This window comes from Typha latifolia, chromosome 13, assembly GCF_019914945.1.
Source record: "Typha latifolia isolate L0001 chromosome 13, TyphaL0001v2, whole genome shotgun sequence".
Classification (NCBI taxonomy): domain Eukaryota; kingdom Viridiplantae; phylum Streptophyta; class Magnoliopsida; order Poales; family Typhaceae; genus Typha; species Typha latifolia.
Window position 1 is genome coordinate 4,702,475 of NC_133098.1, and position 20,115 is coordinate 4,722,589.

Below are 20,115 nucleotides of genomic sequence, written 5' to 3' on the forward strand. Positions count from 1 at the left end.
TGTATGCCCCTCTAAAATTAATATTTATATGTATAACCCCTCAGAACATATGTAATTTGCATATGTATCCCAGTGTTCTGAAAATCAGTTTTAGCAGCCCGTGGCAGGGCAGCACTCCGGCCACCCTGCGCCGAGATGAGGCAGCTAGCTGCCATTGCGGGCCCCTAGGTACTATAAAGTGCTAGGCAGGCCGGGCAAGCCAACGCTTTGGCCAGCCAACTATCGAAGTGGGTCGGATGCGGATCGGGTTTAATAACCAACCACTAGCCTCCCCCCCCCGCTAGCGGAGGCAGCAAGCGACAGTAAAGGTGTCAAACAATGGCAGCAAGTAAGGCTCGAAGGCAATAAGTGGGCGGCTACAAGCGAAGGCAACGAGCGGCGGTGGCAAGGCAAATGCGTCGAGCGACGAACAATGATTTTGTTGAAGTCGTGGATTGCCTCATCTCCTCCTCTTCTTCTTTTTCTTCTTTTTTTCTCTCTCTGACATTGGACCCACCAACTTCTTTTCTGTCTTCTTTATCTGTGCTTTCTAGTGGGAAAGAGGCCAGTTGCTCTCGCGTTAACATTGGAAACCACCAACTACTAATGCATTTCAATATTATTTTAGATCGTGATAATTTATTATTAAGATATTAATGAAATATGTATACATACTTGTGAGTTATAAATTTGTAATCTATTATTTTTATGCTTGTGAATTGCACTATTAAAACTTTATAAATGCTATATTAGTATAATATATATATATATATAATTATATATATATATATAATTTACAAAAAAAAATTATTTTCTATATATTAAAATCCCCCTAGGTGCTAGGTGGTGGACTAATCACCTACAACCCGTGGTCGCCTTTCAATACACTAAGATATCCTCCCGGATACTTTTCAAGTTAACTCTCAATGATTTTATAGAAAATAGACAAAGTTAAGAGAAATATATGAAAAGTATAATAAGTATATTTTTGCCTTTTTATATTTAAATTGTTCAAATTTTAATGGTTAGTTAACTCCAAGAGTTTAAGGGTTTTACAAGGTATACATGCAAAAACAATGTGTTAAGAGAAATATATAAAATATCACTTTCAGAGAAGCATACAAACAAATAAAGGATTTTTGAAGGATATATATACAAAAGAAATAGACAATGGCTTAAAGATTTCTGAAGTTGACCTTTGTTCCTGTAAGGTGCTGGGCACCTCTCTAGAGGGTTGAGATCAAGTCAACAAACAGTCATTAGGCCTAATCTATTGTTCCTCTAGTTGGCTTCCTGTTTGGCGCATGACCATGCATTTGTCTTTACATGTATATAAGAAAATTTTAGGGGTTATGGAAGCTGACAAAAAGTTCAACAACTTAACAATATTGGCCTACTGGTACTAGATTGGAGACGGGAATTAAAAATTTAATGTGGTCAAGGAAGTAGGAATCAGAAGCATGGTCCCTTGGATAAAAGATCCTAATTAATAATTACAATTCTGAAACATATTAGCATTTTCCTGTTGTCCAGAAAGTGCAAAGGGCACACAACATAAACAATACAAAATTTCATATCAGACTACAGTAAGAGAAAATGCTCGGGTCATGAACTGAGAACAGCAACTTATTAAAAGCTTTTGTGAGCTTCTGTTTTTGAAGCATGGGAATTGTCCACAACATGATGAAATAAAATATACACACCTTGGCTATGCCTTCAATTTGATCCAGCAGAGAGAGTATATGTCTTAGTGTAAGAGATCGATACCACAATTGACGCAACTGCTTATTACGGGAGCCGAGAAGTTTCTTTGCTTCTGCCATGTCAACCTTTAACACAGATATGCTTTCAGCTGATTCACTAAATAATCGCAGGATCTGAAGAGGGGAAAAGAGAAGCAAAGTCATCTTAACTGCTATCTTTAGTATTCACCAGTCATCAATATAAGATAGTCAAAAGGTAAACACTAACTTGAGAGTAGTTTTGAATTGCTTTGTTGAAACCATGATGATATGCATGTACAACTTCATCAACAACATCCTCAATGAGATCACTTTGTTCCTTCAAGAACTGGATTTCGCCTTCACGGTCTTTTGACGTCAATATGTGGACAACATGAGGTAAAGAATCAAAGCGTGCAGCTGCCCAACTATCATCTATTCTAGAGAGCCCTTCTCTTAAGTACTGCAGAAAACATATGAAAAGAATATTCCAAAATCAGGAAAAATACGATAACCCGAAAAGGTGCAAATGATAGTGATCTATAAATATTGCCGATGCAGAAGCTCTAAAACAAAATTTTTAACTAGCCACGACGGAAGTTGCAAAACAGATCTTTGGTAATAGATGGAAGTGGAAACATAGACACTGCATCATAAACTAGGTATACTGAACTCCACATTGAACTGCATAGAAAGGTATACTAATGACTTTAATAACCTGCAATGGAATCCTAGATTTTCTATATTAGGTCCTCTTTTTTTCCTTTTATGCTATCATTCTAGTCAAGGATAGCCATGCCGATGAGAAAATGGCACCCGGCACAGGGTCGTGTCAACCCGTGCCACACAAATATTGTTTAAAAAACTCCCGCTTTAATGCCTACGCTACCACCTTAGATAAAATATAACTAGCCTCCATTTAGGTCCCGCCTAGGTGACCCACCTTAGCATCTTATATTATATTTTAATATGTAGATTGACTCTAAAATTCAAAATTTTTGTATATGTTGATGATTTAGTGGATTCTTTTAGCTTGCTATAGTTCTTAAGAAGAATGCATTAGTATACAGTTTAGATTGTAGGTATTAATTTTAACTTCTTCGCTAACAATTATTTTTTTATTTTTTAACCATCTTGAATTCTGAGCGCTCGTCTAGGCACCCGCTTAGCGCCTAGGCACTACATAATCCCCTATCAGCCCATCTACCACCTACAGTCTTTTAAAATCGTAATGCGACATAAGTTGGATGTCAGGTCCCAAACTTGTTAAGGGCTAGGTTAAAGAGAGAAGAAAGTTGAACTAAGATAAGAAGAAAGAAAGGAGAAGTAGAAGAGATTAAGGAGGAATTTAAGATTCCTTCTTCAAATCTCATCAAAAGGTAAATTTTTATTGTATTCTCTTAAGTATTTCTTTTGTTTTACACTTTAAAAGTTAATTTGGGATATAAAAATAATAGATCTAGCATTTTGGTACTAGATTTATGAAAAATAAAATATAGGAATCAAAGAAAATTTTTCATTTTCCCCAAATTTTGCTCCAAATTTTAAAAATCCAAAATTAATATGTCAAATATATTCAAATTAGGTCAAAATTGGTATAATATGTTAGATTAACTCCATATGAATTATTTTGATGGTAAGCCTGCAACATGTTACAAGCTTAAGGCTTATAAGCCCGCAACTATTAAAATTGTTTTTTTTTCAAGTAAAGGCTTGAGGACTTACAAGACTTACGTCTGCAACCGCAATCACTAAGGACCCCTTTTTTGCAAGCTTGCATAGCTACAAGCCTGCAAGTACGGCTTTTTCTTTTCTTTTCTTTTTTGGTCTTGTGGGCTTACAATTGCTTGCGCGTTAAAGCCAGCAACCACCTTATAAGATATCACGAACTTAGTAAGTTTTAAATTTTTTTGGGAGAGGAATATGTTTATTTTGGAGGAAAATTGAGAATATATGAGAGAGGATTTCAAATAGGATTGTCATTATTATTTTGATGTGACATGCAAAAGTGAAAAATCATTTTTTTAGGAAATATTGAGGATTTGTCATATAAATAGTATCAAAATTTTGTTATTAAATTTCTAAAATGTAAATGCTAGTCATTTCAAGGGTATATTTGTAAGTTGAGATTAGACTCTTTTTATTTTTCTCTCCTTCTCACCTTTTGAACTTGGTTAGGAAAAAGTTGGTCTTTGGTTACCGAACATGATTAGTGGTCCCTAATCAAGCTCAGGGAAATTGTTTAGTCTCAAACTAAACGGGAGCTAAACTCTTTTCTGTTTAGGGTTTAGCATTTTACTTGCCATAGAAACACTTCTATCTTCATGCCTTCTCAGTCTATACGAGTTACGGTCAAATAAATTATAAGAAACAATTTTCATGCAACTAGAAACCTATGAAGTTATCGAAAGAATGATCACAAAAGAAAAACCAATAGGTAATAAGATCTTAAAACACATAGAAGCTAATTCTTTAGAGTTAGCTTAACATAAATTTGTTAAAAGCATAGATCTCAGTTTCAGCGAACTCTGATCTAGGCCGAAACCAGCCGGTTGACTGATTTTGGCGCTGCTGCAAAAAGAGAGAGAGAGAAAGATAGCTGCTGAGAGAGAAGGGGAGATATAGCAGACTAACGATTAGAGGGATAGGGAGGAAAAGAGATTTTTAAGCTTTATTTATGAGTAATTATTATTTTCTTATAATTTTTTCTAAATTTTTAGAAATTTCTCAATATTTTTAAATAATATTTAGAATTGTATTTAATCAAAATAGTTTGATCCGATACAGACAACCGATACGTATCGTTTTGCTAAACAGCCGATCCCGATCTCGATACCGATTTTCGAAACCTTGGTTAAAAGCTTAACATCAAGGATCTATGATCTCCAATATTCTAGACATAAAAGAACAAAGTGATAATGTCTCATCAAACAAAGGTGTGTAAGCTAGAGATATAATTCCTAGAATCAAGAAGATTACCCAATATAAGATTGCAACTATTTGAACTCATTATGGTTATAGCATCTTATGAAAGAAATAAAGATAAAGAAGAAATGAAAAGGGTATCAATGGCAAGTAGAGATTGGTATCTCCCAGGGCTTCATTTAATCTATGCTAATTTATCATGCATTCACTTGTCAAAAAAGATGATGAATAAGAATGATCCAATGTGATTCATTAAAGAATCTTTTCTTGGTCAAGGATTATTAACATATTATGTAGATTTTTTAATGTAAATCACTCATTTCAAACACCCTATAAGGGAGAACTCAAAAGGGAATTTCTCAAATTTGATGGTAGAAGATAGATAATAATGCTCAATATAGAAATTAAAGCTTTTGAATCCATTTCTTTCAATATAAAGGCACTCCAAATATATAGTTCTTCATAAGTAATCTGAAAAAATTTAAATCATAAGAAATAAGTAGAAAATTTATAATTTTCATGTCTAATAAACTAATACTATTAAACCTTGTGGATTTGCAACTAATAGGTATATTTGACTTCACAGCAATGCTTTGAAGCATCATTAATTTTTGACATGGCTTGTATCAGCCATAAACGATCCAAAATGGGGGTTAAGACCAAGATGTCCCTTTACTTTTCGGCCCAATATAGGTCGTATCATCATATTGACCAATGTTGGAGCTGATACATAGAAACAAAATTCTGAATTCTTTTTTTTTCTCTGTATGGGCTAGATGTGAATCAGATCATAAGTTTGGACCCAACCTAAATCTAATATGGGATATTAATTATCAATGTCCTAAGCCCCCTGTTTTACATGCTCTCTCCTTTTTTCTTCTCTTTATGTGCTTCTCTTTCTCCGGTGATAGATTCAGCCAATCTAAGTCACATCTAGCATGGTGTAGCTCTAGGGAGGTGGTTGCCAATGAAATTTCCTTTTTGTTGCTTCTTTTTCTCTCCTTAGTCTTTCCCTTTTCCTTTTCCTTTTACCAACTCTTTCAGTCACCTACGTTCTCATAGATCTGCAGGAGAGCGCTCGATTCAAAGCTTCATCAAAGGTTGCAGGACATTCGCATGTAGAGGTGGTTTCCAACCACCTCTTTCTCAAAGGTAATTGCTAGCTTCCTCTTACAAAGTGGCTTCTGACCTCTTTTGTCCTCGAGCAACATTGAGGAGCACAGTTACTTACTAGACCCACCCAAGTTCGACATTGTTCTTAGTATTTTCACTCTTCATACTATGTTACTACTAATTTATGTGAATAATCTAAACTTCTTGTTTTTTTCTGCTATATTTATATTTCTAAACTATCTATTTCATATCATTTTTAGAAGTGAGACAATTTAATATTTAATTTAAAGTTGAAACAACAGAGATACAGTCAATAAAGATGATACATATAGTTTCTTTTTCTTTTTCTTTTTCTTTTTCTTTTTCTTTTTCTTTTTCTTTTCCTTTTTTTGAGGACCAAGACCAACATATACAATCTTGAATTTAATAGGCTTTATCCTACATTTTCATTCTAGGTGAAGAATATGTAGTTGTATGTCCTTTGTTTATTATAACCGACAAAATATACTCAAGATGTGCCTATAGATATATAAACATACACAGTGAGTTTGTTGCATCATTGATTGAACTAGCAGAATAAAAGGGCATAGCATTCATTAAGTTACAAAGAGTTCCAATACAAGATCATAAAGCATTACATATTCTCCAGAATTTAACCAATTTGGAGATGAGCCACAAGCCACATTAAGCAGTAAATGCATTCAGTCAGGCATGTAGCATAGCTATTGTTAAGCAACATTAACCTCAAGGAATAATGTTCACCATGAATAAAGTTCCTAATTATATCACATTTCATGTAACAGCACTACAAATCAAACTAACACAATATTATTGGTGTCTCTGTAATTATTTATTCAGAATGCTAGAATTTCATTGGAATACACTACATCATATATGTCATCTGGGCAGCACATGAGCTATCGCATTTACCAAAGGAACTAACTAGACCACATCAAACTCCTACTCCCTGTTCAAATTACTCAAGAATGCCTGTAGCACATTAAGTTTTTATCTCAACCAGTTAAAGTTCAACATATAAATTCCAGCACGTTAACCACATCAAACAATGGTTTTGAAAAGATATATGTATATCAGCAATTAGAAACAATTCTAAAAATGACTAGGGAAGCAAAGCTCAAGTGATGGGTCAGAGATCATGTTCGAGGGATAACAGATTTCTATATTTCCTAATACATAGCAGTTAATGATATCCACTGCAGGAATTGCACGAAAGACCTAGTAGAACATATGAGTCATGACCTCAAATTAATCAAATAATGGCTATTATTTCTTTGGCACTTCCATATCTTGCACGATAATATTATTATATACCACCTCAAAATCGAGATTTTGACTCAAACTTTACTGAGCTCATCGCTACCTCGGCAAACGAAAAGAAAGATCCAAGAACTTACAGACTTATCCGCAGGAATCGGCAGCCCGTCAAAGATCCCTCTGTTCCTTCCGGAGCTCATCGTGGCATCCAATCTGAGACAAAAATTAGAGATCTGAGACGGAGATCGAGATCCGAGGAAACGAGAACGGAGTTGGAGAATTCGGGGGTTAGGAGGACCTCCGGATCTATTCGAGGACCAGCGAGCTCATCGACGGGAATAGCTGGGTTTGGATTGGAGGTATCGAGATCGGACGGGGGATTTTGTTCTTCAACCCTTTGGGGGAGACTCGGGGAAGCTGGAGATTTGAATAGGTGCAGGAGGACGATGTCACGATGGAAGGGGAAGAACGCTGAGTCCAGCTGGACCCTGGGAAGAGATGATCATATCACGGGCCAGGCTGGCTTCGGGCCGGGCTGAAATAGACTAGCCCATAAGGTTTCAGACTCGAGCCGAGGATTCGGGCTAGAATGCGGGTCGGGCTTTCGGGCATGAAAACGGGTTGGGTTTGTGGAGGTAGCGCGTGGGCAAAGAAAGGCCTAGGGCTGTCAAAATAATCAAGCCGGCTTGAGCTCTGCCCGATAAGGCTCAATCAAGCTGAGCCCGAAAATATGTTGAGCCAAGCTTGATCTTGAAGCTAGGCTCAAAATTAAATTCAAGCCAAGCTTGATCCCAAGCCGGCTCGATAAGGCTCGAATATATATATATATATATATATATATATATATATATATATTATAGTTGCTTATAGTTTTCTAACACAATTATCTTTATTACTTGTAATTTATATTTTAGTAATATCTATATCTTTATGATTGAATTAGGTTTTATTTCAAGCTTACTCGGGCTCAAAAATGACTTAAATTGATAAGGCTTGAAATTACTAATTGAGTAGCTCGTTTAAGCTCGAGCTCAGCTCGAGTTCGAAATAAGTTCAAAATTAGCTCAAATAGAAATTATTTCAATTCAAGCTAGATCACAGAGCCAGGCTCGAGATTAATTTCAATCCAAGCTTCATTAGAGTCAACCTCAATCAAACTCAGCTAGTTTACACCCCTACCCTAAGACCGAGGTGACTTATGTATATCAATATATTAAAATATTATTCTTTTATATATATAATGCTTTTAATAAAGTGATTAATGAGTCGCTCTCCCCGGAGAGGCAGTTCTTATATAGATCAAAATCTAATTAAAGAAACATATGTATAACAAAAAAAAAAATATAAAAAATATGTATATAAGTGTATCTAAAATCTAAATTACCAATAACTATCCTAAGCTCTTAAACTTAAAAGCAAATGACCAACACAATTATTCCTTTAACTTCACTAAATATCTACAATAGCATGAAAATCCTTAATTATATATGTATCATATATAATGTACTTATATATATATATATATATATATGCAAGGTTAACATAGACCAAAATTAAAATTCATAATGACTTAATCCAGATCTGAAAATTAATTCTTATTTGAATTACTTAAGAATTAATCCAAGTATGAACTTAATATAGATATGAACTAAGTTGAAGCTCTTTCTGATCTGCCCTAGGCTGGGATTGTTTCAGATCTGATTTAAACTGGAATAAATCCAGATCCAAAATCAGTACAAATGTGAAACTAATTCAGCACCAAATGGCTCTCAAAAAGACTTGGATACTGAAATTACTTGGATCATGAACCAATCTGAAATTATTGCAAACTTGGACATATGATAAAAGTTAAGCCAACAAATAGATAAATATCTAGCAATATAATTATATATGAGATAAAGGTAAATTTGCAGCTGCATAGAACTGGTGAGGACAACAACACAAAAATTTTAAAAGGTCAAGTATGATTTCTAAATGCATAACTGGACCTTCAAATATAAGTCGGCTCAATTGAAAGAAAAAAATATATTTATTGAGAGGGCTAGTTTGGTAAAAACCCTGTTGTCGTATAAAATTATGTCAATTGTATGTTAGGAAAACAACCAACGGGAGGTAAAAGTTGGAAACAGGAGCCTTGTTTGCTCTGAGTTTAGAAATTTCTTCTGAACTGGTTCAGTAATTAAATATTTTTTTATTTTTATTTTATAATTAATTAAGTTTATTTTTAAAAAAAATTAAGACTAAAAAATAAAACTAACTAATTGAGTTCGAGGCTTAACCTCAAACGAAACAAAGTTAGCTTTTTGGTACTTAGCTTAAGCATTGGAGCAAAAGGAGCTTTGACCAAAATCATCAAAGAAGAGAGGGCAGGCACATTAGGAGACACATGGTCATATGGATAGAAGATCAAGAACTGGTCAAAGTCCCAAAGGCCTATGCATCCATGTTGGCATCCCAAATTCAGAGTGCATGGAGTGGTTGTACATGGAGATCTTTAGTTTGGATTCTGGATCACTGTACTACTTTGGCTCAAGGCTTAGTTTAATTCATATCATGGAGAATACCTCCTTTTCTTGGGTAGTATCCTTAAAAGTACAGATGCAAATATATATTCTTAAATTCCATAGGGGTTTAATTAGGGTTTATCATAAGGGTGGGAGACCAAAGACTTGTTCTTTTGTTAAGCCCAAGAGGAGCTGCTCCTTTTGCCAGTTTCCAGCACCGGCAGCCGGCAGGGCAGCCACCACAGTGTGAGCAGCTGCCATCCAAAAGTCCAGACAAGCCTTCCTGACAGCCGGGTCGCCACGTGGCAGCATTCGACACGTGGCCGGCGTCTGACGTGGACGGACACGTGGATGTGGGGGGGGGTGGGGGGGGGGGGACTTACACGAGTTACGAGGGATTATAATATTAATTCCAAGCAAGAGTCAATAACTCGAATTAGCTAGAAGTTCAATTATAGACTAAATTATTAGTGGTTGTAGCCCTCTAATGCCTAATCTAACATTCTTTTGCTACATTTTATGCTAGCATAATTAAACATGAGTTCTAGTTTACTTAGTAGGAACTAGGGAGTACTGGGTTTTAATAATTAAGTGGCAAATACTTAGCCTGAACAAGGTCCAAATTTCAGGGACATATCCTTCCTTAAAGGGTGACAATTAACTTATAGTATATGATCAAATTAATAAAATTAAATTATAAGATACTATTAACAAATTACTTTTTTTATGGTTTGAAAAAGATGTGGCTTTTAGAGTTGGACACACTAATCAATGAAATAATAGGTCAGGAGGAGAACCAATGCCATATAAATAAGTGGGCTTAGATGGTTTAGAGACAAAAAATTCTCTACCTCCTGGACACCAAAGGAGAAGACTCACCTCACCTTCATTCATATACTTCAATTCTTCCAGAGCTACTATATTCTCCTTTCACTTCAAGTAGAAGAACAAATGAGGCTTGCCAGGGCTCTTCTCTTTCTCTTCCTAGTGATCACAGCTCATGGTAGTCTAAGATCCTCAGCCTCCTCCATTATAAACTTTGCATGGTTTTGTGTAACATGCAAGCAAGCATAGCTGAAGCTTAACTGGTCTTCTTGTTGTTTGTTCCTGCAGGTATTAGATTGGAAGAAGAGAGCAAAGCAACTTTCAGCAAACAAATATTTGGATATATGCTTGATATGTACCAGAAGAAGGACATGAAAGGATCTGAAGGGAATGTAATTAGAGATGCAGTTTTGTGTGGATCTGATGGGCATTGTTCAGGTATAGTGAAGAAGAGGAGTAACATTAGGAAGGTTAGAGAAGTCCACCAGAAGCTACCAAGTTTCCATGAAGATTACTATGGTCCTAGGAATCATAAGCCTAAGCACCATTGATCAGATTGAAATCTTTAGTTCATGTTTACAAATTTTTGAATTACTTCTTTTGACAAAGAAGAATGTCTTCTTCTTTTTTCCCTTTTAGAATGTAGCCAAAAGATTTGCTGATGACCTAACTTGTTAATTAACACAATATCAAGTTACAAGAACAACTTGTCTTCTATTCTTTTTCTCAGTGTATTTGTGATATAGTAGTAAGCGAATTAATATGGTATCAAAGTAGACGCTCTTAAATATAAATCTTATCGGACCTATCTTATCAATTAAATAAAAAATTAAATTAGTTATTTAAATTAAATTCACTTCTGGATTCCGATAACCTCACTGAAGGTTCGCCGATATAACTAAAATAGATTATTCTCTTGCAAAGAGAAAACCTCTAATCCACAACTGAATTGCTAATATGCACAAACAAAAACAAACAGCTAAGAAGAATAATATGATAGAAGAAGATTTAAACAGCACTACAGGAAATGCTGCAGTTTTCATGGCCAATGCCACTTCTTGTTCACATACAACCAAAAGTTCTCCATCACTCATAAATTATATACTTCATGATTGAGTAGGGACCCATCTACTGTTCTTAAAATTTAAAGCCTACAGATGGTGGGAGAGACACAGATAAGCTAGCACTTTGTCTCATGCATTTGTGTGCTTTCATTAGGGAACGGGATTAAATACTTAAGGAAGTGTATTGTAGTAGTTACCTAGCATTATGTGACATATAATGGAGTAGTAACTACATCCATGTCTCTATGATTGTTGCTAAGTGTTGGACAACTACTCCGGGTTGTGGGCTCATATGTTCTCTGATAGTCCTACATAATTCCTATAGAACTTATACCTTGTCAATTCCAATAACGATAATAACAAGGAAACTTTATATCACACTTTTAATTGAGGAGAATAAGGATTGAATGAAAGTAGTGGAGTACGTTCCTTTAAATGTATCACCAGCGTAAAGTGTTAACTTGCTAAAATTCAGTACCTCATTTTTGTTAAACATTAGTGCTAAACTTATTTATCATTGTATCATGCTATTTTATTTAGCTAATTAGTGTGTCACTATCAACATCATTTTGGTAGTCCTTATGCTTATTAAGAGCATTTTGGGAATAATTTTTATCTCGTTATATATGAGTCTTATTCAATCATATGTAAACAAGTCATTGTATATCAAAAAGATGATTTGGTGTCATCTTAGAGAGTAAGAGAATGGAAGAAGATCTATTTTAGAGTTCTGCTAAATAGAAGGTGGATGATCTTCTATTTTTACCTCACACCTCTCTTGTGAGCTTGTCTTGTAAGTTTGGTATTTTTTTTCATTTATAAAGACTTGGCATTGTTGGGTTTATACCTTGGTTATTATTTCTTGAGATGAAAATTATATTCTATATGCATTGTGATTACTTATGTGTGTTATTATGAGTTGTATGATCTTGGGGATATAGGAAACATTGAGTTCCTACATTTAGAGGAACGGAGGTTCTCGAATTAGATGACACTGATTTTCTCTTCATGGTATCAAAGTTGCAAGGGTTCTTGTAGTGAATTGAAAATCTTACAGCCTTAGGAAGCAAGAGAGATGTATTTTAAGTTGTGCACATAAAGTGCTTGTTAAATTATCTGTATAATAGATTCATTGAGAAGCTTCAAAATGAAAAGATTCACAAATTTAAATTATCCAATATGAAAGTCATGCATGGATGCATACCTTCAAATCCAAGAGTTATAGGAGACCGTTTGTGAGAGTGACACTCAAATATCTAATGATGCACTAAGAAATAAAGAGAGAAGAAAGAGATGTCTTGCTAAAAGTGGTAAGACTGTTTATTTTGAAGATATCTATATATAGAGATATGTTTGATTATATCGGGGAGGTCAAGACACCAAAAGATGGTTGGGATACTTTTGAAAAGTTGTTAATAAAAAATGAGGCCCGGTTGTAATTTATAGAGAATGAGTTGTCAAATACAATTTAAGGGAACATAAGCATTGGATAATACTTTTTGAATGTAAAGAACTATGTGTGGAGATCTCTAGTTTGGATTTGGATGAACCGATTAGTGAAGCAAAGATGATGTAATACTTTTTCCGGGGCTTTGAAAGGAATATCATCTTTATATCTCATCACTATAAGGTTGGGCTTAGCAACTAAGAAAATTGGCAAATCAAATGGTAGAGTGTTTGATCTTCGGTAGAGATGATAAAGAAAAGGCTTTGTTCACTAAAATCAAAAAGGGTGATTGAAGTAGTGACAAGATAAATACAAAGGCACATAAAGGTAAAAGTTTAAGCTATAGAAATGAAGCTCTAAGGAAAAAGATTATATGAAATGCTATCGATGTGGCAAGATGAGACATATCTAAGAGAATGTAGAGTCAAGCTCCAATATGCAAATATTGACTCTAGAGAATCTCAAAGAAAGCAATTGCATGATCAAGACTATTATTTTATATTCAGGGATGCTTCGGAAGGTCGCTCTAAATATGTTCAAGCATTAATAAATATTAATTATTATAATGATTGAATAGTTGACTTGAGATGCTCTCAACATTTGATCGGTGACAAATCCAAATTTAATGATTTCATGCACTATAAAGGGAATGATGATATTGTCACGTTAGACAACACGGTTCATTGGTTCATCCCGTAGTTAATGAAGGTATTGTAAAGATGAATGGAGTCACTTTGAAGAGCATCTTCCATGTTCCTAGTAAAACTAAAAATCTTATTTTGTTTCTCAAGTAGTGGATTACGATCATTATATTCTCTTTGGATCTAATAATGTAAAAATTATGCGGAATATTCAAAATATTGATGTGGATGTCATCTATTGTGGAGAGATGGTAAAATCTCTTTATGTTCTTTCGGCAGGGATTTCATATATCAAGAAAACTAGCAAGAATGATAATGCTAGTTTGTGGCATACAAAATTGGAATGGATAAAATGAACTCTCAATGAAGTTAATACATGGAATATATTACTTAAATGATGTTAAAATTGGTGGTGTATGTGAAGAGTGCCAACTTGGAAAGCTCCATCGTTTACCATTTGAAGACTCCAAGTCAAGATGCAAGAAACCGCTTGATCTTATCCATATAGATATCTTAGTATCAAATAGTACACCAAGTTATTCTAAGTTTAAATATATGCTTCTCTTCGTAGATGACTATTCAAACTTTTCTTGGGTATATTTTCTTAAAGAGAAGTTAAAAGTTTTTTCCAAGTTCAAGCTCTTCAAATCAATGGTAGAATGTGAATATTAAAAGAAGGGTGAAATGCTTGAGAAGCGATGGTGGTGGCTAATATATCTCAAAGGAGTTTGATGATTTTTGTAGAGAGCATGAAATCTGAAGGCAATTGACTTGTGCTAATATTTTACAGCAAAATGGTGTGCCGAAGTGCAAATTGCGGCATCTTTCGGAAGAATTTCAATATTAGTTATATTTAAAGAATTTGCCAAATGAATTATAGGTGGAGGCGATAATGTGTGCACCTTATGCCATCAATCGAATACCATTGAGCTTTTTGTTATATGAAATCTTCTTTCGAGTTATTATAGAATGAAGTCTTCTATCGCACATTTTTAGGTGTTTGGTTCTATTTGTTTTATGCATGTACTGATACGATTCGGACTTCACCGATGTCGTCTCGAGCATAGATTCACTTTATGAGTGTCTTTGTTTCTTGTTTTAATATTTAATTTCCAAGAAAATAAGTTTTCTGTAAGTCGCGTTCGAATGCGGGTGGAGTGAGTTCGAACGCGGTTGTGAACGCGATTGTGAACAGGTTATGAGAGTGTGCATTGTGCGTTCGAACGCTCCGTTTGAACGCACTATGAACGCCTTCATCGCGTTTGCAAATCCAGAGAAGAACGAACTCGGTGCGTTCAAATGCGGTCGGGCGCGTTCGAACGTGGTCAGCAAAATTATATTGTTTAGAGTTAATTTTGAGTTATTTGGTTGGCCTCTAAAAGGGATATGGATGGCAACTAAAAAGATTATTATTAAAGAATTGAGTTTTGTCTTGCCTCCTTCGTCTTCTTCGCTCTCGTTCCCTCAATCCCCGGCGACGCCGCTTCTAACCTAACTCGACCGGTCAATCACCCTGGTCCCTTAGGGGTAGCCCTCTCTTCCCCCTTCTTCCAATCTATCCAACACTTCCCTAACCCTTCCATCAACCATAACCTTTCTATCACCACTTTTCACCGGTGCCACCCCACAAACGTCGATCCACCTCCAACCACCGTCATCCTAGGATCTCGTGCCTCCATCCACGGATCCTGATCAAACCCCCTGATGTTTGTCCACTAATCAGATGATATTTCGAGATCCCCACATCCGATCCGCCTGAAACTTGATTTGTTGGAAAATTCTTTTTTGGGCTACAACATATCCAAATTTCACATAGATCCGACGACAGTATCTTTCGAGATATATTTACAAAGTTTCGTGCCAGAATCAGTCCAGATCTGAGAATTGGAAGAGATCGAACATTAGCCAAAAGGGGAGATCGTATCATGTACCCGATGCATAGCGGACCAAATTTGATTCTAAACCAGATAAAATGTATTTTCCTTACCTATAATACTCAAAAGGAAGGGTTGAAATGCATGGATTCGAAGACACAAATATATCATTTCTAGGGATGTTTTGTTTGATAAAATGTCTTCATATTATGATCGATAGATTGTTGTTTCAAATGAAGCTCCATCAAGCTCTAATATTGAGATATGTGTAGAAAAGCCAACATCTAAACAATTGCCTTCCGATACACCTACTTCATCAACTTCTTCTCCAACAAGGGAGATGAGTGGAAGGGAGAGCTTAGGTTTCTTCGTTGCAAGCTCTAGTTAAACCCAATATATGAAAGAGCAACCACAAGAAGATCAACTTAGAAAGATCGTAAGAACTCAAAGTATTTTAGGCCAGAGTGGAACTCAAGTGCAAATTTGGTCGTGTTATTTCATACTCCTTTGCGAAACCTATTGATGTGGATGAGTCATTATGCTATAATAATGCTAGAGGAGTTTATATATGAGGGAATGTTATGAAAGAAGAAATTAGTGCACCCAAGAAGCCATTAAGCCATTATCCTCAGGCTCATACTCAGACCCCAAGTCATGCTCATGGGTTTCCAACTGGTTCATGCGAGTTGGTCGAGTTAAATTACGAAAGTTCAGCACACCTCAAGATGCATCCACATCATTTCTCACACTCAATAGTCCAAACCCTAACCCTAGCGCTGAAAAAAAAATTCAACCTAGAGAAGCAACTACAAGCTGCATGGGTGCCGAAAGCAGCTGGGCAAGGTTGTTGGTCAGTGGCAGTTGACGTTCAATGGGTCCTCACTACAGTGGAGCGACGGTGAGCTGCAATGGAAGCTAAAAATCGAGCATGGGCTAAGACTGCTGTAGCGGTGGACATGCCGCACTGCTGGCGGGTCCACCGATGCCTGGTAGCTATAGTGGGTGGCTATGAACCCGTTGTAGTGGAGCTATAGTGGTAAAGAGACCATCGAAAGCGACCTTGACGTGGCTTAGCTTAGGTGATATCGCTCCAAGCGTGGCCGTCGAGGTCGGCCATGCAACTAGTGCTAGCACCTGCTTGACCATTACTGGATGGTAGTCGAGTTGGGGAGGCTAGCCTAGCAACCGGTGGCCGTTAGAATGCTGGACCTTCAACCACGGGCTCTGATTTTGCTATTGTCTAAAGGGCTGTCAACATTAGTCTTCCGGCCGATAGGTTAGGTTAAAAACTTAAAATTTTAGTTTATATATACTAACAGGTTAGCAGATTGACCCGACCCACTTGACCCAACCAATATACCTAAACAGGTTAAATGAGTTAAAATGGGCCAGTGGTATAAACTCGAATATGACCCGATTATTAATCAGGTTAGACGGGTTTACCCGTTTATGACTTGAATCTGATTAAGCTAAACTTAAATCTAATTAAGAGCCGGGTTATCATGTTGGGTTATCGGGTCAGATCAATATTTGTCACTCCTAGTTGTGATGAAATATGAATTATGAATATGAGTTTCCCTCCGAGAATCCATTCTTAAACAGAAGAAGGAAAAAAACATGCATAATGAATTTTTTGCCCAAACTGCCTCAGAACTTTCATATACTCTTTTGTTTCCAATAAAATATACTTGGTATCAAAAAATAAATCATGTACTATAAAATTCAAAACTTATCAATTAAGGAAACCTTAGATAAAAATAAATCATGTAATATTAAATTTTCATAGCATATAAGATTAATAAATCCCAATCAAGATTCCTAGCTTTACCCCAAATGAAAATCTACAAAAAGAAGTACTACCAAAAGCCCATTTCCTAAGTATCTCAGAATACTTCCTTGTTTCAATAGAAAATATATCAGTAGAGTGATTTCTTTTTGATAAAAAAGGTGCTGAAGAATTAGCTAATTAATAAAAACTCTTCTGGGAGTACTAGTTCTCGAAGAGTTAAAATTCAGGTCAAGGGAGAGTTTAAGTAACTCAGGCCCTGTAAACAACAAATCATACACCTTTCCTTTTTGGGCAACCCAATCCGCTGCTCGATTACATTCTCTATAGGTATGGCTGAAGATACATGTTTCAAAAGTGGAGATTAGAACTTTGCATTGCATTTTTAAGGCTCTAATGGTCCCGGGCATTCCTGACCACTTGAGACAGCTTTGATTATGGTGCTGGAGTCACCTTCAATAATGATATTGGTCAGCTTCCTATCCACCGCAGTGGAAAGGGCTACGAGCAAACCTCCCGTTCCGGCTGAAGGGCCAAGGAGCAATTCATAGTTTTTGCGAGGACAAGCGACGGTTGTCCCCCACTATTTCTGAAAATATTTAATTCCGATCCCAATATAGGTGTTGTGCAAGTCAAAAGCTCTTTTTAGTGATAGTTGAAGTATCCATAGTTCACCTTTCAAAATAGTCCCGAGCCATGTGAATAGCTCTCCAAGCTGTATGATCCTCTCTAACTTTCTTCCCCTCAAAACATAGGGTATTTCTAGCTTTCCCATATTATGGTTGCTATCACAACTCGAAATTTATTTTGATCTCCTCCGAGGTGGGACCAATCATAGAGGAGCCAGTTTTGGTCTATATTGAAGGAGATTCCAAGAGAATGGGCATACAGGTAGAGTGATTGACAAGCTAGCAACATTGAGTTTTTTTTTTAAAGAAAAGAAAAGGTGTATTAATTGCTCACCATGATTTCAAAATGCTCAGAAGTATTTGAGGCTAAAATTTGTAGAAGTTGAAACCATTACAGTCCCAAGTACAACCAAAACTCATTAGGTAATCGGAATTAGCTAGGCAATATGTACTTCGATCGGCCTTATGGTAGACATGTGAGATAGAGAAAGAGAGGGAATGAGCTCAAATGGCTCAAGCCGCACAATAGAGAAGGAACCGAAAGAAGGCAAAGTGCCTTAAGTGCCTAGTTAGGTTAATCACTTTTGAATAGTTGAGATCAAGAGGTCGAAGAGAGGATTGCCAGAGATCTAGGAAACTAGAGCTGGTGGGGGAGTGGAATCTTTGGAAGGGTCTGAGGGGCGAGGGAGAAGGTCAAGCAGACAAAGGCAGAGAAGAAGCGAGATGACAATGGATAGATATTGAACGTTGAGTATATTTGAAGGTAGAAGGGAGTTCGCCAGTATACGTAGCTGATTGATATCAACTTAACAAAAAGGGTGAAATATAAAATAGGGCTTCAACTAGGGGGTGTAAACAAGTGAGTAGTAATTTATCATCTTTTGTTAGAATATTGGTTGTTTCTCTTTGGTTATGATCCAAAGTAGTAATTGATCTTTGATGTTAGCAATTTTCTAGCTTTGCCTAGAGAAGAACTTTATAAGTCATTAGCTGATGCTTGGTTGATTTGCAAAGAATTATTCTATTAAGTAAGAAGCCTAAATTAAGATATCGACTTTGTGCTATTAAAATGAGTTAATCACAATCAAAAATAAGCAAACAAGCAATAATTAAAGACATGCAATTTATATAGAAATCTCTCCAATATGAGAGAATTTTTTTTTTTGAAGTTAAGTCCACCTCAAACTTCCACTATAATCTATTGTGACCTTGAATTTCGGCATCTATTTCTGACAAGGATAGGGATCCTTTAAGATAATGATCAATGAAGCTTATATCTCTTACCTCATTTGGGTTTGTAAAAAACTACGCACTTTTACCTTCATCCACCCTAGTAGAGGAGGTCTCATATTCAACCTTTATCAATCGTAACCTGGCCTTGTTTCCTTTGAGTTCAAGTACCCCTTCTAAACTGGTTTAGGGACCCCTAACCTGGTTCAATAACCAAACATTCTTTTATCTTTTTTATATCTAATCAAGTTCACTCTTTAAAATATCAAGACTAAAAAATAAAACCAACTAATCAAATTCAAAGTTTAGCATCAAATCAAACAAGGCACTAGAGTGCAGCCTAGCTTTTGTATTTTCTTGTTACGAACTGGCTTGATCCGATCCATAGCGGTTCTAGATAGATTTGAGGACATAACTTTCGAAGAAAATTTCGGAGGATCGAATTGTTAGATCTTATTGAAATCTGGATATGTTGTCGTTCTTAAAGAGAGCTTTCCGTCCCGACGAATTCAAGATCTTAGGGTCTGGATGGTTAAATCTTGAGATATCAGCTGAGCAATATCGAAGGTCGAATGAACCCTAGCTTTGCTAGCCCTTCAATAGCTAGAAAGGTGCTAGGAGAACTCCTCTTTTAGAGTGAAGGGAGAGAATTTACTACAGAAGAGGGGGATTAGGAGATAAAGAAGGCCGTCCAAGGACTTGGGCGATGGAAAGAAGGAGGTGGGAGAGGGCACCGATGACTAGAGCAAGAAGGAAGGAAATATGGACAACAATGTCAATGCAATTATCAGATTAAACTCTAATTAGAGTTTTCTTCACATAGTTATAGAGGCTCACCCTTTTGACCCAAACAACCAAAATAAATCCTAAAAAATCAAGCATTCTCACCGTGGCGCATTTGAACGTGCCAGATCGCGTTCAAACGCGCAAATTCTATTTTTTGTTTTTGTGAACGCATGTAGACGTTCGAACGGAGGTCCTTGGCGTTCGAACGCCCCCAGCAAAAGGTCTTATTTTCTCAAGCAAACACAAACTAGATAAATATGCTCATCCCAATGAACCAATTATCGCGAGTAGATCCAATCCGACCAAGTCGTATCAA

The 20,115-nt window shown here is 36.2% G+C and overlaps 1 protein-coding gene across 1 annotated transcript in view; it reads right to left on the reverse strand.

Moving 5' to 3' along the window:
• Positions 1-7,492, reverse strand: part of LOC140799813 (exocyst complex component SEC8) — a 50,645-nt gene extending 43,153 nt beyond the window's left edge. The window contains exons 1-4 of the mRNA XM_073154284.1: positions 7,312-7,492; positions 7,154-7,226; positions 1,951-2,163; positions 1,683-1,856 (exon numbers count right to left, since the gene is read on the reverse strand). Of these exons, the coding sequence (XP_073010385.1) occupies positions 1,683-1,856; positions 1,951-2,163; positions 7,154-7,213 (447 nt within the window). The 5' untranslated portion in view covers positions 7,214-7,226; positions 7,312-7,492. The remainder of the gene's footprint in view (positions 1-1,682; positions 1,857-1,950; positions 2,164-7,153; positions 7,227-7,311) is intronic.
• Positions 7,493-20,115: the final 12,623 nt, after the last annotated feature.